Below are 23,596 nucleotides of genomic sequence, written 5' to 3' on the forward strand. Positions count from 1 at the left end.
CTGGGTCCCAGCCTTAAATTATTCTGTGAGAGAGGAGCTCAGATGAAGGGGTGTGCTCCAAGGATGGCATCTCCTAGGATTTAGAATCCTGCCCAGAGAGGAGCAGTTGACAGCCTGGCTGTACTCTCCTTTGGCTCTACTTCTGCCTCATAAATCATCCTCAGCTAAGACGAACCTGACTTCCTAAGCAACTAAAGCAAGGAATTTGGTAGATCCAGGAAGCATTAAGAAACTCACCTTCCGGTGGCTCACGCCTGTAATCCTAGTACTCTGGGAGGCCGAGGCAGGCAGATTGCTCGAGGTCAGGAGTTCAAAACCAGCCTGAGCAAGAGCAAGACCCCGTCTCTACTATAAATAGAAAGAAATTAATTGGCCAACTAATATATATAGAAAAAATTAGCTGGGCATGGTGGCACATGCCTGTAATTCCAGCTACTAGGGAGGCTGAGGCAGGAGGATTGCTTGAGCCCAGGAGTTTGAGGTTGCTGTGAGCTAGGCTGATGCCATGGCACTCATTCTAGCCTGGGCAACAAAGTGAGACTCTGTCTCAAAAAAAAAAAAAAGAAAAAGAAACTCACTTTCCCCCCTCATCTTTCCTTCCTTGCTTCTTTTTCCTTATATATTGTGAGCCCTAGCACGGCTTCCCTTTCTTCTAGACCTGGAGGCAAGGGTTTTAATTGTGTAATTGCTGTATTTGCATGACTGCTCCCAAGAGTTGTTTTTATTTAAAGAACCCCAGCAATCAAATACAGATTGGCTGGCTAGCTCCTGTGTTTGCACACAATTCCTCTGCCACTTAAGCGCTCTGTGTTTACACACAGGACATCTAGCAGTTCGGGCTGGCCAAGGTACTGCTTTCCACAGCTCTGGGAGACAGAGGACAAAGGGTTGATATGTTTCATATCGGGTGCCTCTGGAAGGGAATGAAAATTGGGGTAGCAGACTGAAGGAGTGAAGGAGTGGCCTGTGAGATGAGGTAGAAGACATTTGCTACAAAGGCGACGAGAGACATGAAGACCCAAAATCTGTAGTAGCGGTGGAGGGAAAACAGAGAAGGAGATGGATTGGGGAGAATTTTAGAAGCTAAAAGTGCCAGATGAGTGATGGGCTGCTGAGAGAGAGAACAAGAGAGATTCCAAGGTAACAGAGAAGCTTCTGGCATTGATGCCAGTGCAGAAGGTGATGTCATCATCAGGACAGGAAATAGGAGAGGCAAAGCAGATTTGGGGGAGGGGAAAAATGATAAGTCCAGTTCAGGACATTTATTCTTTAGTTCCTTGGGCATTAATAGATAGCAGGTACCTTGTCGAGAACAATGGTGAACAAAAGAAGCAAGGTTCCTGCCTGCTCTCCTGAAGCTTGCATTGCAGGGTGGGAAGGACAACTTAAATCAACAAAGTAACTGCAGAAGCCTAATTCGATAGAGTCATGTGATAGACTGTGCTGCAAGGGTGGCCAGGGAAGGCTTTGCCATCATTTGGGGGCGACCTGGAGGTTAGCAGATGCCAGGTTGAGTTTGGCAGTGACCCAGGGATATACACATAGAGACGCAGTTTGGATATCTCAGTCTGGATTGGACAGCATCAGAAAAGATAGGCCAAGAAGCATATCACGAAATACATGCAGCATATAATACTATTCACAGGAAGATAAAAAATATACATAATGACCTGTGGGTACACTTGGGGTTTAGGCTGTTTAGATCAGCCTAAGCTGGGTGGTGAATACAGAGGTGTGAGATGTAACCTGTAATTTGTATACCTTTTTGCACACATAAATATCACAAAGTAAAGTTTAAAAATAAAAGGGTAAGGCGGAGGGCCTCAGCTAGGCTTTGCTAGGCCTGACTTCTGCCCCTGAGCGAGGACCAGGCAGCCACAGCCAGTTTTCACTGCACCCACACTCTGCCTCTGGCCTAGACCGGCACCCGCACCAGCCATGCGCTCAGGGCGGGCCTAGCCCTGGGCTGTGCAGTCGCCCCGCCCACACCCGCCCCCCGGCCAATGGGCATGAGGAGACCGGGCCCACACCTCCGGCGCGCCCCGCCCCTGGCCGCGCGCGCCAGGTGACGTCACGGCCCGGCCCTCCGCCACGTGACGGCCGCGCTCCTGGCTCCAGCTCGCCGCCGGGCTCGCGCCGCAGAGGCGGGTAAGGCGCCGGCGGCCACGCCGCGGAGGGCGCCGAGCGGGCGAACCGAGCCGGGCGTTGGGGCCCGCGCGCGCATGGAGACAACGCTGGCGGCCGCCTGAGGACAGCAGGCCGAGCAGACCCGGCGACCTCACGCATCCCTCGAGCCGCCAGGCGCCCGGGGCACCGGGCGGCGACGGGCCGCGGAGCCGGCGCAGCCATGGCGACGGGCACTCAGCAGAAGGAGAACACGCTGCTTCACCTCTTCGCCGGCGGGTGAGCCCCCTGGGCCGAGCCCGCGCGCCCCGCCGCCCGCGACTCCCTCGGCCTCCGCCCCGGCCTCCTCTCCGGGCGCAGCGCCGGTTACCGGCCTCCCTCCCCCCCGGGCTGAGGCGTCGGCGCCCGGGAGGAGGAAGTCCCGGCGTCCGGGGCCGGGGGACAGGTCGTGCCTTTGTTTTTCCCCCCAACCCTGACCGCATCCCCCGAGGGTGATTTTCCCCCGCGCTGGTCGCGCCCCCGCCGCCCATCCTCCTCCTCTCGGCGTCCCCGGCTTTCTCTCCCTTTGAACAGTTAGTGGCTGATGTAAGTGTCACTCGGGGGCGGTCCTGCCTGGCTTCTGTGGCTGGGGCCGTGCGCTTCCTCCGCGGCCCGGGGGTTCCTCAGGGCGGCCCGGGAGGTAATTCAGACAGTTGAAAGGGCCGCAGGTGCTGGACGTCAGCAAGGGCCTGGAAAGTGCTGGTGATGCTAGCCAGCAACACGTGGGGCTGTTGAAAGAGGGACCTCGGAAGGGTGTGTGGAAATGCTTTTCACCGGCTGGTGGTTGCTTCCAAGCGTCAGAGACCACATAATTTGTGAGATATGCCTTCTTTTGAAAGCTGCATTTATATAGTTCGCTCGTCAGGCAGCTTAAATTTTCTTCAGTGGTGGAATTAGGAATAGAGCTGTTCTCCCCTCCCCTTCCAGGAAACAAGTTAAAATGTTATTGAGTATTCGTAATTTTTTTTTTTATTTTATCGTAGCCGGTGGCTTTGGGTCCTTCTGGAGTCTTTGCACGTTTGGCGTCTTATTGGAGGACCTCATGGGTCTGCCACAGCAATTTTTAAGGACATTTTGCAAAAAATAGAATTTACTGTGGATTATCATCTTGATTTGAGTATTCTAGTTGCAGTCTGGACTGCTGCCTAGGTGTAGCTTCCTCGGGACAAACAATGGTTGAGAAACTTACCTTCCACAATAACTATGATGAAAGTGTTCCTGAACTCTGTGGTTTTACTGTAGGTGGCCACTGGCTTACTTTCTCCAGCCGAAAAACTATGGTGGTTCTTCATAGATAGGAAGAATGTCTCATTCATTTCTTCCCTGTCAGCCCTTCCTCCATGTCCCTGTTGATACTTCCTTTCAGAGTAACACAAAGGGGAAACATTCTTAAATTAAGACACTCTTTATATACATTTGTCACTTAGGGGAGTTTTAAATGAGTTGGCCATATTTTTAAAATTCTACACATTTTTAAAGCCAAGAAGGAGAATATTTTACAAAAGAATTTGTTTTCAGTGATTTTGACTTACTGTTTTTTTAGTAAAGTCTCTGTATTCCAAACTGGGAGAGTTACATGCTGGAGCAGCCTCTGCTGGTGCTGACTGTGGAATTGATGGCCCTGTCTTGGACAGTCTCCTTGTGCACCCTTCATAGTGCCCTCTGGCTGCTGCTCTCCTGCTAGAGCACCAGCCTTTTACCTGGTGAGGGAGGAAAGCTGCAGTGGCCAGCACAGTGCGCCTAGATTGATTAAGATGTGGGGAGTTTATTAGGGTAGTGCCTGAAGCCATTGTATTTAACAAGTTTCAGTTCCTTCAGTAGCAGTAGTTAGGGGTTAAAGAAAGAAAACAGGAGTTTCAAAGGGTATTTCAGAGTAACTAATTGGATTTTGATCCATTCTCACTAACCCAAAATATTTTATTTCAGTTTTCTTTTTTTTTTTTTTTTGAGACAGAGTCTCACTTTGTTGCCCAGGCTAGAGTGAGTGCCGTGGCGTCAGCCTAGCTCACAGCAACCTCAAACTCCTGGGCTCAAGTGATCCTTCTGCCTCAGCCTCCCGGGTAGCTGGGACTACAGGCATGCGCCACCATGCCCGGCTAATTTTTTATATATATATCAGTTGGCCAATTAATTTCTTTCTATTTATAGTAGAGACGGGGTCTCACTCTTGCTCAGGCTGGTTTTGAACTCCTGACCTTGAGCAATCCGCCCACCTCGGCCTCCCAAGAGCTAGGATTACAGGCGTGAGCCACAGCGCCCGGCCTATTTCAGTTTTCTTTAGGGTAGAACATGAAAGGAGCTGAGTATAGAATGGATATATTATATATTAATAATTAAAATTAGTCAACCCAGTAGTCCCACCTAGTTTAGTGGAATAGTGTTGCTTAAGAAGTCACAGCTCCCCCTCCTTTAAAAATCTGTCATATTTTTCTTGTTTATTGGAAACTATAATATCAAACAAGTTCAATGCTATCACTAATGATATTGAACAAGTATTTTTGTCAGGTATGATAGCCATGTGAATAGTTGAAAATGAGTTTTAGATCCTAGTAAATAAAAACTACACCAAAACAACCCAGTCTTTTAATTTCTTTGATTTTTTTTTTTAAAGATAGTTTTTGGATTCTTTGTGAAAGGGAAAATACGCCTACATTAACCTGTAATAGTCATATTTTTAATACAGTGTGTTGTCCTTTGAGAAGAGAATGGGAGGAAAAACCACCCACAAACCAACACCTAGAAATAAACACCTTAGGAGAGGTTCTATGCATGCAAATAAGAAATGTGTGATTTCATATTCATTTAAAAAATAGGCTCATGTTGTGTTTTTTGTTGTTGTTTGTTTTGGGTTTTTTTTTTTTTTTTTCGGGTGACTGTCTAACTCTTTTGCCCCTGGTAGAGTGAGTGCAGTGGCGTCGTCATAGCTCGCTGCAACTTCAAACTCCTGGGCTCTAGTGATCCTCCTCCCTCCGAGTGCCTGGGACTACAGGTGCGAACCAGCACTCCTGGATAATCTTTTTTTTCTTTTCTTTTAGAGACGGGGTCTCGCTCTGGCTCAGGCTGCTGGATAATGTGGGGTCTTGCTTTTTGAGCTCTTGAGCTCAAGTGATGCTCCGCCTTAACCTCCCAGAGTGCTAGAATTACAGGCATGAATGCCACCATGCCTGACCATGCTCATGTTCTTTATATTACTTTCTTCTTAGTAATATATTGAGCTTTAGTGGCAGTGTGGTATTGTATTCTCTGAATATATCATTAGCTGATCCTAATTGTCTACCATGCAAAGCCTAGGTTGTGGGGAGTTAGCAGTGAAGAAGGCAAACTCAGTTTCTTTCTTTCTTTTTTTTGCCAGTCTCTGCCCACCCCAATTCGGTTTCTGAGCCCAGTGACAAGTTCAGTGGATATCAGAGTCATTTACAACAGGGCCACCTAATTTATTCTGACTATATAATTTCTAACTCCTATCATTGCTCGTTTTTTGCCATTATGCATAAGTGGACATCCTTCTGTGTACTTTGTCTATTTCCTTTGGATAAACCAGTACAAGTACAATTGCTGAGTCAAAACATTTTTTAAGGCTTTTGGTACCCACTCTGCACATTCATAAACTTTCTGTTAGGGTGGGTTATTTCTGCATGAGGGAACCTCATTTGTTTGATGTTGATTTTTAGTACCTTTGGTATTTCTGCTTTCTTCCTTCCCACCCCAAAATCTGGGTGATACTGTCAAAGCAAAAAAGTACTCAAACACATTTTATTGTTACTACAGAACAAATAAAACTTGTCATTCATTTTCTACTGTTTAAACCATTTTGTCAGTAAAAACACTGAAACGATCTGAAGTGGCCCTTCGATGTGTAGGCCAGATGTGCCGTGGAGGAAAATCCTGTAAACTTTATCTGTCAAATAACTTGGGGGTTCTGGCTGTCTGGTCAGTGTTAGTGATGGCCTTCACCTGTCGGGCAAGTGCTTAACATCGCAGGGTGGTGATTTAGGAAATCTACTCAGCACCTGAAATAGCTGGACTAAGCTGTCCTTGGATTTAGAAGTTGATGGCCTGGATTAGATGCTCTGTGTCTTATTTTTATGGCGTTTTGTTTTGTTTTGTCATCAAATATACTTAGCCTTTAAAATGTATTTTAATGGGAATGTGGTGTGTGTGTCTTTAAGGCATTAAACTATTGAATCGACAGATATTTTCAAAGTTCAGTATTTTCCCACGTTTTATGGGCAGCTGTTGCCAGGTACTGGGGTACTTGTTCCAATACATTTAATGGTTGCTTTTGAAGTATTAGGGAATACAGAGATGGTGCAAGTTGATCTGTTTTCTAGGGGAACAGTGTAGAGAAGGTGCAAGACTTATTTGAAATGCTTAAAGACATTTTGATAAGATATAGTATGTACACAATTTTTTGTATAAGGCTTTATATAAATATATTGCTATGAATATAAATTGACTTTGATGTCATCCTATATGTGACACACATTTCTAAAAATTGGTACTTGGGTGAAAATTTCCACTAGAATTTAAGCTTCTTGAGATTAGGAACCATGTTTGTTTTCTTTACTGGTACATCCTAAGTACAGATTGCTTGTGAATTATGAACTTGGTTCCATATTAACATTTATTGAAACTGTATTGGCATAAAGTAATGTTGTTTTGGTTTTGTCTATATGTGAAAGATACGATTCTCTTCAGGTTCAGAAAGTACTAGAGTTTTTTATTCATTTGGAGTGCTATTTAAATTTTTCTTTCCAAATGAGATAGAAAATAGGAAATAGCATCTAAAGAATTAGCTACATCAAAAACTATTTTGCTTTAATCAAGTCAGTACAGAATTTGCATAACCAAAATATCATAAGCCTGTGCCAGGTATTTATTTTTTCTAACACATGACTTGTTCTTCTATGAAATAAGTCATTGTAATTATAATAGTTTGTGAAAGATTTAAAGCATTTATCTTCATGATCTTTTGGGTCAGTTATCAAGATAAAAGTCCCAAGTAAGCCTCTCTCTCTCTTTTTTGTGAAACTTTGGTGTCTGTTTAAATGGGTCTGCTTGGCTGGGCACGCCTGTAATCCTAGCACTCTGGGAGGACGAGGCAGGCGGATTGCTCGAGGTCAGGAGTTCGAAACCAGCCTGAGCAAGAGCCAGACCCCATCTCTACTATAAATAGAAAGAAATTAATTGGCCAACTAATATATATAGAAAAAATTAGCCGGGCATGCTGGCGCATTCCTGTAGTCCCAGCTACTCGAGAGGCTGAGGCAGTAGGATTTCTTGAGCCCAGGAGTTTGAGGTTGCTGTGAGTGAGGCTGATGCCATGGCACTCACTCTAGCCTGAGCAACAAAGCAAGACTCTGTCTCAAAATAATAAATAAATAAATGGGTCTGCTTTGAGTGGTCTTTCTTTAGGATCAGTTATCTTGCCTTAAGGAGTTCTTCCATTATCTTCGGTGCCTATACCAGACCCTCAATAAATGCCTGTTCAACAAACTATCAGAAAACCAAGACAAGGATTCAGTACAGGTATTTCAGGGTACTCTTTTGTATCAAATAGATTGATTGGGGGTAAGTCTCATTACATTCTAAACTCCACCGATGTCCTAGATCCATTCTGGGGATGGGAGACACTGTCACATAAATTTCTTCTCTCAATGAATTCCATTCTGCAGAGGACTAGCGATTAAGTCTAAAATCTTAGGATTCTGTGATTTATGTACAAAACACTGTGCTCACTGTGGTGGTGGTGGTGGTGGGGAACCACAAAGGAGTTTAAGAACACTCCACAATCTTATATAGTAGGATTTGGGAGCCACAGGAGAGTGCACATAAACACGTATGTTCAGTGAATTCACGGAGACAGTATGTGGGCTAGATCTAACCTCAGATTGTAGAGGTTATATTTCTACTTGCTTGACAGCTCGGTAGGAAGGGCTGTGCTATATCAGCTTGAGAAACTAAGACAAACCATGACCACCCTATTTTCAACTGGTCTGAAGCAGTGCTTTGCAAAAATTATATTCTTTCCTTTCTCTCTTACACTGAGTGCAGAGATCTGCCAAGTTTTGCTCCAACTCTGCTGGTTGAGGAGGGGAAGCCCTAACAAGTCAAGAGTCTCACAAAACCAGAGGCTTGAGAGACCCCCAGAGCGAGCCGGAAACAACCTTTCCATAGGAAAGCACCCACTCTCCCACCTGCGGCTTGGTGCGGCAGCTTCCTCCCTCCTTCCTGCTCTGCACCCCACTTCTCATACCTTCCCTACCTCAGCTCTCCAGGTGGACCAGTGGGAGATGCGTAGGGATACCTGGAGGTTGGATGAAGTGGATGCCATGGAGGCAGTTCCCTGGGCGGGGTGGAAGGAGGGCTGAGAACAATAGCAGTGACGTCAAATGGCACAGTGTGTAAGAGTCCCCAGACTGGGGGTGCTGGTGGCTCTCTGACCTCGAGCAGTGAGATGTGGCCTTCATGGCCTCCTGTACGGAACTTATCCTAAAACAACACCACTCTCCACTGAACCGCCTGACCCTCACAAAACTTCCACAATCCCTAGCTCCTCTGTGTGTGCCAGGTATTCAGATAAAACCTTACAGAAGATTATAGTGTATACAGAAAAGCAACTGATGTTTCTTAAACAGTGACTGTAGAGGTAGCAGATAAAAAGGAGAAATAACCCGAAACTCCAAAGATGAAGAGGATTACCGGGTATCTGGCAGTATCATATATTGGTAAAACCCTTTCTGTCCATATGTATAGCTGTGAGTATGGAAACCAGTTTACCATTGCTTGGGAATAATTACTGTAATAAAGAGCACACTGGCCTTGGCTTTAGTGCCTAATGGGAGTGTGCATAGGAAACAGGTTCTTGTTGAAAACATCTAGTTTTAAAAATTGCCATTGTGATTTGAAACTGAGTTAAAAGATAAAAATCTGTGTGTGTAATTTAACATTTTTTGTAGCTCTGATCACATATAGTAGAAAAACCCAGTGTGTGTGTTGTAGTAGCAGTATTTTACCTTTGTTCTGCTGTCATCAGCTGGAGGAGAGGAACCTAATCCGCAATCAAGGGCTGTGGGTAAAATGACAAAAGGTTAAATATGTCTTTATATAATAAACACCAGACATCAATTCTGGAAATGAAAAATGAGAGAAGGTAGAGAAATGGGGAGGGAGCATATTTTTATAGAAAAAGGAATGCATAGTAAAAAAGATGCAGAAAAAAATCCAGTTAATAGATTTTTTTTTAGAAAGTTAGGCAAATAGATTTGAAGTCTATCTCTTGTGACTGCTCTTAGGCAATTTAACCACTATTCGTAGCCTTTTTGCTACTCAAATCCTTCAGACGTTTGCTCTGAATGGAATATCCTACAGAGAATTTTCTCTGGACTTTGGCATCAGTGACTAGAGCAGTAGGGACAAAATTAAATTAATATCCAGGAAGTTTCCTCATACCTGTTAAAAACATAGCCTGCCACGAACATGAGTCCCAACTGCTCTTTGAAAGGTTATTTATAATAGTAAAACTCTTTAGCTTTCTTGAAAACTTTAGGTACGAAGTTTTTTGATTAGGTTCATTTAGGAAGCTTTTGGGTTTAAGTAATAGAAAATTCACTTCAAACTGGCTTAATTATTGGTCCATATACCTGAATTCTAGAGGGAGAACAAGCTTCAGAATAGGGCTTATCCATACAGCATAACAGTGCCACTATGGGACCCATCTGTGCTCTGCTGTCCAGTAACTCTGCTTGATTTTAAGGTTGGTCCCTGCGTGGTCACAAAATAGCTTCCAGCAGCTCCTTGTGTTTCTCCCACCATTGAACAAGTCTTGAGTTTGACTCTGATTGGACCAACTTGAACACATACTGATTGCTCCAAACCAGTCACTGCCCCCATGGGAATTAAGCTGAGTATCTTGGGCTGAATCGTGTGCCCATCTCTAAACAGATAACATGGCAAAGTAAAAAGTGAGTCAGGACTAAAACTGGAAATGGGTTCAATCCTATCCAAACCATATGCTTCAAGAAATTTGGCATCTTGTTAAGAGGAAGAGAGGAATGGATGCTGGGGAGGCAACCAGCAATGCCCACCACATTGGTTATACTGCCTTCAGATATATTGTCCATTTGATTGGCTTAGAACAGGGTTTCTCAACCTAGGTTGGATAAATTATTTGTTTTGTGAGAAGGGGCTGTCCTGTGTACTGTAGGATGTTTAGCAGCATCTCTGGCCTCTACCTACTAGATGCTAGTAAACTCCCCTTCCTTCCATGTCCTCAGACATTGCTGTATGTCACGGGGTGGGGACAAAATTGCCCCAGTTGATAACCACTGGTGTAGAATAGTGGTCTTCAAACTTTAATCACAAAGCCCTACGATTAAAGTGTTTGTGCATATCCCCATGTATAATTATATTACACATTAATTTTATGCATATTATAAAACATACAAATAGAAATTAAATGGTAGAGATTATAAATAAAATGAAATTTTCTTTCTGTAATATTTTTCTTCTGTGTGCCAGTAGATCGTTGTGCGCATCTCATGTAGAGTACTGAGAGAGGGTTCTTCTGTCACTGTCTCCCACTCTGTCCCCAGGCCCTAATGGGTCTGGGCTGTAGATTGAGGGAACTTGTGAGGTTGGGAGACTGGTAGCTTGCTCTGCAGCCAGATGCTTCCTGTAAGCAGGCATCTGCTGCATCAGTCCGAGCCTGCAGGATGAGAAGGGACTGGTGTGTGCCTCGAGCCAATCTTGTTGGCCCTGGAGGGCATATAAGGATACTGTAGTGGGCCTCATTGGCTTGGTGTCGAGGAGCCTGGGACTAGAGGAAGAGAAGGCAACTAGTGCTACCTGCCAGGTCCCCGGGCCAGTAAGGCAGAAAGGTAATTGGGGATGGACTGTTGGTAGGACCAATGTGGGAGCTCTCCTTATTGGGGCTTCTGGTAGGTTGAACACTGTCTACACCGAAATCATAACATTTGCTGAGGCCTCCGATACAACACACAGCCACATAGACTCACAAGACAGGGACTGATTATATAAGGCCAGCTTTCCCCTCCATATCTGCCAGCCCAGAGAATCCTAAAAAAGAGAGAAGAAAAGTAAAAAAGCACAGCAAGTCCCTTTAAGCCACTGTCCAGCTGGCAGTGATGGAGGGAAATTGTTTTTATTCTTTTTCTAGAGGTGAGGTCTCACTATGTTGCCCAGGCTGGTCTCAGACTCCTGGGCTCAAGTGATCCTCCCACCTTGACCTCCCAAAGTGCTGGAGCCATAGGCATGAGCCACAATGCCCAATTAGGGAGGCAAGTTTTGAATCAGATTTGAGTTTGATGTTTTCAGTGGACTGAACTTGAAAAACTACAAGTTATTGGGAAGTTAGGGAATCTGCCTGTGATGTCATTGAAAGGAAAGAGGGACTCAGAGAACAGCCAAAAAGGTAGTGATGGATGGGGGACCAGACATGGGACTAACATCTGTGCCCCTTCTGAACTGATACTCTAAAGAGGCTCAGTTAACACCAGAGTCAGTGTGGACAGGGCTTCAGCAGACTGTGTTGATTAGGGTTAGGAACCAGGCAGGATGACAGTATTCTTTGTATTGAGAATTGACAGGAACTTTTTTTCTACAAAGAATACAACTTATCATCTTAAATGCAAATACTTTGGATCTGACATGATTAAATAATTTTGGGAAAATTTGGGAAGCCAGTCTAGATAAGTCAGCATTTCATATTTATAGCATCATCTCAGATTGATGAATGTCTTGTATATGTTGGTTCATGAAGAAAGAAAAAGAAGTTGAGCTGAAAGATACTTGAAAAATGAAATGTTTTAAATTTCAGGAAGAATCTTTGGAAATTTTAGTTTAATATTAGAACTTGTTTTTTTCTAAGAGTATTTTAGTGAATGTGTCCAACACAGCTTAATGACTTAAAAATATCCTTTGGACATTTAACATCTAAGATTTTTTTTCCAGTAGGTAAAGAGGGACTTGCCTAATAATAATAAATACTACAGTGTTTGGTTTGCAGTGTTTTCCCATTTTTTGGTTATTTGCTGTGATACTGTATGGCTGGCATGATCCTTACCTTTTAGACAAGGCACCTGAGCCTTAGCATGCCCTAGTTCACCCAGTTGGTAAGCGGTTTAGAAGGCCAGGCCTTTCTGTCACCACCACGCTCTCCTGCTGTGGTCACAGTGTATGACATATAAAAAAGTGACAGTGATAGTGAGTGTGCCCTGCCACCCTCAAAGGGGTCACCAGCTGTCAGTAGGACATTTGCTTTTCCAAACAAATATACATACACCTTCCTATTGGTCATCCTTTGATCAGGGCATAGGTTTGGATGACAGTTGGCTAGGGCAATGAGTGCAACCGACTTTGGGACAAAGCAGTGGTAGTTGACCAGTATGGTATTTGAACTTATTGACTTTCTGATGAAAGAATTTACCAAAAAGCTCTTTTTTCAGTGACTTGGAGTTAGGCTATTTGAACATAAATAGATTTCAGATGTCCTTTATCTTACTCTATAGCAGGTAGGTTTTCCAGTATTTTAAAATGGACTTTTTTTTCTTTTTTTTATTTCAGCATATTATGGGGGTACATATGTTAAGGCTATGTATATTGCGCTTGCCCCCCCCAAATGTTGTACTTTTTAAACGTGGTTATTGTTATAATAGATAAGAGTAATTTGTTAATAGATGTAGGTTAGAAAGGTTTTTATTTACCTCTATTTCTAAACACTCCTCATTAAACCCCATTATATTTCATTTTCTTTAGATATATTCTAGTACTTAGAGCAAATTATACAGACTAATGTTAAGTTAGACTCACAATTTGTTTTGTTTTTTAGAGACAGGGCCTCATTCTCTCCCCGTGGCTGGAGTACAGTGTCATGAGCCACCGTGGCTGGCCTGTTTTTTCTTTATTAAAAAAAACACACACACACATTAGAGTTTTAAAGGCCTAATTGTCTAATCAACAGTTTCCATTTTTTTTTTTTTTTTAAGACAGTCTCACTTTGTTTCCCAGGCTAGAGTGAGCGCCGTGGCATCAGCCTAGCTCACAGCAACCTCAAACTCCTGGGCTCAAGCAGTCCTGCTGTCTCAACTTCCCGAGTAGATGGAACTACAGGCATGCACCACCATGCCCGGCTAATTTTTTCTATATATATTAGTTGGCCAATTAATTTCTTACTATTTATAGTAGAGACGGGGTCTCACTCTTGCTCAGGCTGGTTTCGAACTCTTGACCTCGAGCCATCCACCCGCCTCAGCCTCCCAGAGTGCTAGGATTACAGGCGTGAGCCACCAAGCCCGGCTAACAGTTTACATTTTTGAGTGTGAATGTAAATAGTCTAAATTAGTTAACAAAGCTATATTGCAAGTCCAGGTACAGTGGCTCACACTTGTAATCCCAGCACTTTGGGAAGCCGGGTGGGAGGATCACTTGATCCCATGAGTTGGAGGCTGCTGTGAGCTATCATCATGCCATTGCACTCCAGCCTGGGTGATAGAGTGAGACCCCATCACTTAAAAATAAAACCAACCCAACAAAAACCCACAAAGCTATATGCAATAGCTATCTTTACATAATATTCTAAAAGAAGATTCGTTAGTATAGTGGAAAGAACATAGGCTTTGGAGATGTTAATAGAGAGACTGAATTTGGATTTTGGTTCAGACACTTAGTTGTTTTGAGACTTTGAGAAAGCATGTTACCTCATTGAGACCCAGGCTCGCCATCTGTAAAGTAAGGATACATCCTTCCTCCCTTCCAATTCTGATTGTAACTCCTTAAATTGCTTTTGTGATTGATGGGCTTTGGCCTATCAGTTAAAAAAAAACACTGTGATATGTTATCATCATGATTTAAAGCAAGTTTAAGTAGCCAAAAATAGTTAATTTCCTCTGTACATTTCTGTCTCTTTCGGACATTTAGGTTCTTCATTGTAAATTGGGGCTAATTAATAATTCCTACCTCACAGGTTGTTGAAGAATTGAATTGTCATAAAATAACCATTTAATCAATGGCAGTAGTGCTACTATTTAAACAGCTTCCAGTTATCCAGATGTTACTTGCTGTATGGAACCAGTAGGCTCCTGATTTTAAAATTTTACATGGGGATTTTATTTCATTCATTACTTCAGGGTCTGTATTCAGTGCTGGATTTCCTTTCAGATTTCCAACACTTAGATCTAGCAGAGTAGGGAAGCTAACATAAATATTCTATGTGCGCCAAGGCCCATCCTTATTTCCTGTTGTTACTTTTCCCAGTCAAGAGAAGCTGGTGCTATAGCCAGGCATGGTGGTGCGTGCCTATAGTCCCAGCTACTCGGGCAGAAGGATTGCTTGAGCCCAGGAGTTTGAGGTTGCTGCGAGCTAGGGTGACACCACAGCACTCTAGCCTGTGTAACAGAGTGAGACTCTGTCTCAAAAAAAAAAAAAAAGAATCTGGTGCTATATTATTTTTGTTGACCTACCTGTTTCCCACCAGGTGCTACACTCCAGCTAAGTGCAAGAATTCATGAATTCATAGCTTGTGTCAAGGAGCTCCAGGCTAGTGAGAGGTGCTTTTTTCAAATATTTAGATACCTTAAAGGACATTTTCCTTTTGAGTTCTTTTTTTTTTTTTTTTTTTTTTTTTGAGACAGAGTCTCACTTTGTTGCCCGGGTTAGAGTGCCGTGGCGTCAGCCTAGCTCACAGCAACCTCAAGCTCCTGGGCTCAAGCAATCCTTCTGCCTCAGCCTCCCGAGTAGTTGGGACTACAGGCATGCGCCATCATGCCTGGCTAATTTTTTCTATATATTTTTAGTTGGCCAATTAATTTCTATTGCCCGGGTTAGAGTGCCGTGGCGTCAGCCTAGCTCACAGCAACCTCAAACTCCTGGGCTCAAGCAATCCTTCTGCCTCAGCCTCCCGAGTAGTTGGGACTACAGGCATGCACCATCATGCCTGGCTAATTTTTTCTATATATTTTTAGTTGGCCAATTAATTTCTATTTTTAGTAGAGACGGGGTCTCCTCTTGCTCAGGCTGGTTTCAAACTCCTGACCTTGAGAGCCACCACGCCCAGCCCCTTGTTGAGTTCTGATGCCAGGAATGCAAAGATGAGTGAGCCCCCAGGTCCTTATCTTGAGGAACTCAGATTGCAGAGCTATGTTTGCCACACAGTGAGGCCTGTGTCACCAGTAGGTATGGGTGAGGATGGAGATGGTTCATGACATTGTTAATATAACTAGCCCATCAAAGGATAAATAGGTGAATTGTCTTGAAGAAAAATATTCAGATAATAATTCAGGTAATCTCTGTATAAACACATTGAAAGGGTAGTACTCAAATGACTGACTTGGTAATAACCCTGATCCAGAGAGACAGTGTGACTAATGAAAACACAGAGGATGAATTGATTAGTTGTAAGTGAAGGAAACCAAGGACTTCATTGTTGAAAGTAAGCTTTAGCTTAATTTTCAATGGAGGTCAGATTAATTAGATTTTAATAAAAGTCTATGTTGTAGTAAACATCGATTTTCAAAATAGTAGCCTTACATGAATGAGTAGTTCATTTGAGTGTGCAAAGTAATATTCATTGGAGCATGGTAGTGAAAGTGCAAATGATATGACTGTCCAACTGTAGGAAATTGGTTAAAATATTATTCATTGATACAGAGAGATGGTATGAAACCATTACGGATGATGACATATTGACATAGCAGGGTACTCATCATATCTGGATGGGAGGGGTGAAGTTAAAAAGCCAGTAATGTAAAGCCTCAAAGGATGTGCCAACATGGTAATAATGATAGTTACCTTTTTAGCTGTGGGATTTCAACTGATTTTTTTAACCTCCTTTGTGGTCTCATTTTAAAGAGAGAAAAATTAAACTTCACATTCCGCTTGTGTAGAGAATAGCACAGCTTTTCTGATCTTGCTGTGATTTCCTTTCTTACAGGTGTGGGGGCACAGTTGGTGCTATATTCACTTGTCCACTAGAAGTCATTAAGACGAGGTTGCAGTCTTCGAGATTCGCTCTCCGGACAGTCTATTATCCTCAGGTTCATCTGGGGACCATTAGTGGAGCTGGAATGGTGAGACCAACATCTGTGACACCTGGACTCTTTCAGGTTCTAAAGTAAGTTCAGTCCCCATTTAGTCGTCCCCTCTGCTCCTGCCACTGTCAAAACAGAATGTCCATCAGGCTCATCAGATGGGATGTCCTGTTTGCTTAGTCTTGGTCCAAACTTAAGAATTAGGTTTCTTTACTAGTATCTTTGAACTCTGACCTTGCTCCCTTGGCAGTAGGGGTCCTGGTGTGCATGTGATCATCATCCAGGGGTAATTCGAGTGCACCTAACAAAGCAAACTGAAATCCCTGTGCAAATTGTCTGTTGCTCAAATCTTTTGAGGGTTAACTTGATAAGAGATAGTAAACTTTTAAAAATTGCACAAGAGAAGGGTTGTGAATATTAATATTTTAAGAGGAAGTAACAAGGAAACAGTGTTTTTATTTTTTACTTTTTGTTTGGAAATAATTTTAAATTTATAGAAAAGTTGCAATATATTTAATGAAAAAGGGTTTTAAAATTTTTGTTTTATACCTAGGCTACCTGCCCATTTTTTTATTTTTACTGCAGGAAAAACATCTAGTTCGCTTCCATAGCAGCTAAATATTCATGAGTTGATTTTGGCTTATTAGTCTCTATGTTTATTTATTTATTTTTTTTTTGTTTTGTTTTTTTCTTTTTTTTTTTTTTTGTTTTTTTTTTTGAGACAGAGTCTCGCTTTGTTGCACAGGCTAGAGTGAGTGCCGTGGCGTCAGCCTAGCTCACAGCAACCTCAAACTCCTGGGCTCGAGCGATCCTTCTGCCTCAGCCTCCCGGGTAGCTGGGACTACACCAATTAATTTCTTTCTATTTATAGTAGAGACGGGGGTCTCGCTCTTGCTCAGGCTGGTTTTGAACTCCTGACCTTGAGCAATCCGCCCACCTCGGCCTCCCAAGAGCTAGGATTACAGGCGTGAGCCACAGCGCCCGGCCCAGTCTCTATGTTTAAAGCAAAATCAGAAATTCAGAATAGCACTTGACGGTATCTGATTTTTGGCTTAGGGCCTTGTACTTTAAAAGAGATGTTCAATAATAGTTGAATTTAACTGAGCATGATATTCAGATCTTTGAAACTTATCCTTGAGAAAGAGTGTTCAGAAAGACATTGCTATTTATCAGTATAGAAATTTAGTTGGGAGATGTTAGAAAACGAAGCAATAAAATAGAAATGCTCCATCTTAAAAACCACAGTGCTTAGCACTTTTAGTCACAATTTAGATAAGGTTGGATGAGTTTATTTTTAGGTATGTTTTGTTTGTAAAACCTGCCTATAAGCCACTCAGGAAGCCATGCCAAATGTGTATGCGGGTGCATCTGAGCTTACTGAGCAGAACTGGACAGCAAGACCAGCTGTTGAGGACAAGGTCCCAGGTGAGGGAATCAGAAACCCAGCTAGAGAATGGTGAGGTCAACATCTAAGACTCTAGGAGAATTGTTTTTTAAACTAAATACTGAGAAGGGGAGTGGAAACACAAAAGGCTGGAAGGTTAGGGATAGGCATAGGAAAGACAGAAGCACAGAGATGTGGAGGGGAACTTTGATCTCAGGACAGATCCAAGCCCGTGGTCCTCAACAGCACATGGCAGTGAAAACACCCCCTTGCTGCTTTGCCTTTTCACACACTTAGGCAGTACCAGTGTCTCAGGTGACTCCCGTCGTCCAAGGAACATGCAGTGCTTTGGACATAATGGAACTGAGAGGTAATTTGTCCACTTCACTAACATTTCAAAATGAACTTCCTCTTACATGCTTGCCAAATAACTCATGACTAGTGAATTTGGATTTACTGTAATTGGGAAATTGTTACCTAGCACGGTGGGTATAAACAGGGCCAAGCCTATAAGGCAATGGGACCCCGTCTCTGTATTTTAAATTTTATAGGATGTACAGGTAGAGCACCACTTATCTGAAATGCTTGGGACCAGAAGTGTTCTGGGTTTCAGATTTTAGATTTGCTTTATACATATGGGTTCAGCATCCCTACTCCAGAAATCCAAAGTGCTCCAATGAACATTTCCTTTGAGCATTATGTCGGCCATCAAAAAGTTTCCAATTTTGGAGCATTTTGCATTTAGGGTTTTCAGATTAGGTATACTCAAACCTGTATGTTCAGTATCTCTGGTATCTTATGTTTCTCATATTTCCAGTAAACTCCCCCCATATGTGTGTGTGTGTATATGTTTATATCCTCCACCATTAGCACAATTATTTATAAAATGTTAACCAAAGGGGAAAGGCTACCCGATCTTTTAAAATGTAGAAACAAAATCCACACCGCATAAATGACAAACCTATGTTCACTATGGACCCACAGCATCCACTGGTTAATACAGCCACAGCTATGAAATACTGAGACACCATTTACATGTGAATACTTTTTAAAAGACTTACACTATATTCACTTCAAAATGTAGAATTGGAACAATGGAATTAAGTAAAATTTATTATAATATTTTGTTAGGAAAGCATTTGTAAGGTGGCATTTTTCATCCTAGAGCTCTTTTATTTAATTAAACTTTATTTTCTCGGCTTGATACATATATTTTTGAGGTTCTCTAGCACAACTTAGCTGATATTTAATAGTTTTTAAGTATAAAAGACTACTTTTATGTAGTATTGTGTTATGGATTTTTCACAGCAATCTTAGGAGATTAGCACTCAGACACGATATTACCTCTTATTTTACAGAGAAGGACATGCAGATTTGGTTAAATGACATACCCAAAGTCATGTTTAATGTGCATCTACTTTATTTCTAAGAAAGATTTGAAACCACTAAGAGTGAAGTAAGAAGCAACCATGAATACGCCCTAGAAAAGAAGCCGAGTCTCTGCTGCTTTCACGTGGAGATAGCAGTAGTTACTGACTCAGGGACTTCTAGGACCATGTCCTCTTAGACCCCAGCTGCTGCTTCTGTTCCCGCTGCTGTGCCTACAGCCCTACAGCCTACTGCCGTTGGAGAGTCCCAGAGCGCAGACTCTGGCCCACTAGCCTAGCTGCGGCCACTCCCTCAGGAGTGCGCTTAGTCTCGTGGCTGTTAATACCATCTGTGAGCTGGCAGCATTTCTCCTCTGATCCTCATGTGCTCCATCTAGCTATCTGTTTAACAGTTCTGATGTTTCCTGGTCATCCAAAGCATAACATGCGCAAAACCAAACTCCCTAGAACCTGCTGCTCCCAGAGACTTGCCTGTCTCCATGAAAGGCAACTCCATCCTTCCAGCTATACAGATCTAAAGCCTCAGAGTCATCCGTGGGTCTTATTTTTCTCAACCCCCACAAATCCTATCACCTCTACCTTCAAAATATATGTACAGAACCTGACCCCTTTTCACTACTTCTCTACTGCAATCCTGCTGGAAGCCGTATGTCACCTGTATTAGTGCATTACTTTCCTGGCTGTTCTGGCCTGAGACCTTGCTGTAGTCCATCCTCAGTCTGTTCTTGACAGAGCAGCCAGAGAACCCTGTGCTGGGATCTCTCTGTGGCTGCCATCTCCCTCTGGGTAACAGCTACAGTTGTCCCTGTGGCCTACTGCTCTCTAACAATTGTCATCCCTCCCATTACTTCTCTGACTTCATCTCCTATTCCCCCCTTGCTCCTCCAGCTTTATGCATGCCACCTTGTTCCCTTTAATAGGGCAGGGACATTTTCCCCTGCAGAGTCTTTGAAGTAGACGTCATCTGCATGGCTTGCTCCCAACTGTTACCTTTGCAGGAAGGCCTTGCAGTGACCATGCTATTTAAAACTGAACCCTCCTGCCACACCCCATCTCTCCTTTCTGCTTTATTTTTATCCGCAGCCCAGCACTTACCTCCATCCGGCATATAATGTAGTTTACTTACTTGTATTTTTTCTTTTCTCTCTCTCCTCACCCCGCCCCATGCAAATTCCTTGGTTTGCTTTAATTACTGAAATAGTCCCAAGTACCTAGAGTGTTTGTTGCCTGTCACATAGTAAGCATTCAGTATAAATTGAAAGAATGAATGCATTTTGGCACATCTGTAAGATACTGCCTATAAAGGGCTGAACAACCTCCCCAACACACATACATATGCACCATGTAAATAAATATTAGCTGCTGTCATTGTGCTATGTACCCTCTGTGTTTTTTTATAGATAAGATTTTTATGCTAACAAAAAGGCATGGAAAAGAAAATAAAGATAAGATTTTTAATTAAGTTTCTATTTGGTCAAGGCAAAAAAGGGAATATCATATTACATAATTCTCTTCTGAAGAAAGCACACTCCCTCTTTCAGGGAAATGTGTATCTTTTCCTGTTAATAAGTTCTAAAAGCAGTCTGTAACAATATACCAACACAAAAAGCATTATCTTTTGGGTGATTTAACTGATGATGACTTTTTACCCTCTACTCTCACCTGGATTGTTGTTTAGCTTTCCATTTCTTCTATTAACCCTCCCTAAGCTAAGGGCAGTGGCCATGGTTTACAGAGAAGATATTTATCTAGTGAATGATAAAACAAGGACAAAGGTGCAGGCCTTTCTCTATGCCACAAATCCCATCTTGGTTTTTATTGGAAAAAAAAACAACAACAATATGAATAATATGGCCATTCCTTTAAAATTTCTTATTATTGTCTTACTCTTTCACAGAGTCCTACTTTAAAAAATTTATCAGACAACAGAATTTATTTATAGGAAGCTTACTTTTCAATATGTAAATCATGGTTTGCTGGTATCTCAGTTTACTATTACAGAAAAAATATTCTCCGTTGGAGTACCAGTAACTTTTCTTTTTTTTTTTTGCTTATACTTACTTGAAAAGAAAAAAGGCAAGATGTTAACAGATCAGGTTCTCACTATTAAATTTACCACAGTAATAGTATATCTAGTTTTTTCAGGTGTCTTTTTTTTTGAAACAGAGTGTCAGCCTGGCTCACAGCAACCTCAAACTCCTGGGCTCCAGCAATCCTTCTGCCTCAGCCTCCTGAGTAGCTGGGACTATAGGCATGTGCCATCATGCCTGGCTAATTTTTTATATATATATTTTTAGTTGGCCAATTAATTTCTTTCTATTTTTAGTAGAGATGGGGTCTCCCTCTTGCTCAGGCTGGTTTCAAACCCCTGACCTTGAACAGGTATCTTTTTTTTTTTTAAAGTCTTCTGGCTTGATTTTTTTTTTTGTTATTTATTTATTTTTCTTTATTTGCAACAACTTCCAAATGAGGCTTGTTTTTTTTTTTTCAACTGAGCTCTTATTCTTTAAACTTCCCAGGGTACCTTATTTTTGTTTTTTTCAAGTGCCTTTTTAATCTGAAAAGTAATGTATTAGTGAGCTAGTACCTTTCTTTTGAAAACTAACTTGCTCAGATGAGACATTTGACTTGGATTAGTCTGGGGTATGCATATTATGATCTAAAACTAGTGAAGAGAATGAAATGCACCAAACAACTCTGGTTTTTTTGGTTTTTTTTAGTTTTTTTGCATTTCTTTTGAGTTTGTGACTTTCATTTGTGGGAAAATGAGTCTGAATCCATACATGCTTTATTTTGAAGCTAAAATGTACCATTTATATTAGGAACTTGACTGTTCCAGAGAGTTTTGTAAACATCCAGATAGAAGTTTGGATTATGTAACAGGTTTGGTTTTTTGCCAACTGTTAATATGCGTAACCACGGAGACATCTATCTTAAAAGGCCTGAGTCACTTGAGGACAGGACACAAGTTCCCTGCTGCATTATGGATGAGAGGCTTTTGTGCTTCCTGGAGCCAGAGATTCTTATAATTGTGTTTAAATGACTCCTGGAGCTGCACAGTGTACATTAATGGGGACCACAGAGAGAATCTAAACTTTAAGCAATTTTTTAATATACTTAGCATTTGAAAATCCTTATTAAGTACTATATTATAAGGTGCAGGTCACTTCAAGGTGTCATTTGAGAGAAAATTTTGTTCAGAGAGCTCAATCTTTTAAAAACAATACTGATTTGAGAAAGATAGTAAAAGTAAAGTATTTTAATTTGAAAATAAATTCCCATGTCTCTATTATGGACCAAATGACCTATTTTTGGCCAGTGTAAATATTCACTGAAACTCCATGAATTTCATTTTGAAGTGTTGTATTTATAGAAGCACAAGAATTGTGTTTACCCTAACCTTGTTCATGACTTTATTGGCTATTATCATGAGCTCCATATTTTTATTGCCTCTGGCAAGCTGTTTTTAAAAGAACTTTTTGTTTTGAAATAATTTCAAACTTATAGAAATTAAGGTGGCATAAATAACTTGTTTATACCTTTCTCTAGATTCACCAATTTTTAGCATTTGCCATATTTGTTTTTTCATTTTTGCTTTGTATTCATACAGATTGTTTCAAAACCGTTTGAAAATGGATTATATGCCCCATCATACCCTGTACTGTTAATTCTCTCCAGCATGTAGTTTCTGAGAAGAAAGATACTCTCTTAAAACCACAGTACATTTTCAGCTGCAAGAAATTTAGTATTGATATACTACTTTTTATTTTATTTTATTTTTTGAGACAGAGTCTCACTCTGTTGCCCAGGCTAGAGTTAGTGCTGTGGCGTCAGCCTAGCTCACAGCAACCTCAAACTCCTGGGCTCAAGTGATCCTACTGCCTCAGCTTCCCAAGTAGCTGGGACTACAGGCACGCGCCACCATGCCCGGCTAATTTTTTCTATATATATTTTTTAGTTGGTCAATTAATTTCTTTCTATTTTTAGTAGAGACGGTGTCTCCCTCAGGCTGGTTTTGAACTCCTGACCTCGAGCAATCTGCCTGCCTCGGCCTCCCAGAGTGCTAGGATTACAGGTGTGAGCCACCGGGCCTGGCCGATATACTCCTTTTTAACTAGTCTACAGTCCAATCTTATCAGTTGCTCCTTGTGATCGATTTATCATAAGAACTAAATTTTGTTTTCAAACAGGGTTCTACCTGTTTCTCTCTTCCTCTCTAGATCTTTTTCACTGAATCTCTTTCTTCTCTCCTCCTTGCCTAGTTTTACTTTTTAAAACAGTTTTATTGTTATAATTATTGATATAATTTACATATCATGCAGTCCACCCATTTAAAACATACTGTTCAACTGTTTTACTACTCAGCTTTAAGAAACGATGGTGATATAACACCTCTTGTATATTCCTGGATAGAGCTGGAACCCGTTCTACTAAATGAAATATCTCAAGAATGGAAAAACAAGCACCACATGTACTCACCAGCAAATTGGTATTAACGGATCAACACCTAAGTGGACATATAGGAGTAACATTTATCGGGTGTCGGGAGGGTGGGAGGAGAGAGGAGGGGATGAGTATATACAACCAAAACGAGTAAGATGTGCAATGTTTGGGGG

The 23,596-nt window shown here is 41.9% G+C and overlaps 1 protein-coding gene across 1 annotated transcript in view; it reads left to right on the forward strand.

Moving 5' to 3' along the window:
• The first annotated feature begins 2,079 nt into the window (after positions 1 to 2,079).
• Positions 2,080 to 23,596, forward strand: part of SLC25A33 (solute carrier family 25 member 33) — a 35,300-nt gene continuing 13,783 nt past the window's right edge. The window contains exons 1-2 of the mRNA XM_012791457.3: positions 2,080 to 2,403; positions 16,112 to 16,291. Of these exons, the coding sequence (XP_012646911.1) occupies positions 2,348 to 2,403; positions 16,112 to 16,291 (236 nt within the window). The 5' untranslated portion in view covers positions 2,080 to 2,347. The remainder of the gene's footprint in view (positions 2,404 to 16,111; positions 16,292 to 23,596) is intronic.

This window comes from Microcebus murinus, chromosome 2 (assembly GCF_040939455.1).
Source record: "Microcebus murinus isolate Inina chromosome 2, M.murinus_Inina_mat1.0, whole genome shotgun sequence".
Taxonomy (NCBI): domain Eukaryota; kingdom Metazoa; phylum Chordata; class Mammalia; order Primates; family Cheirogaleidae; genus Microcebus; species Microcebus murinus.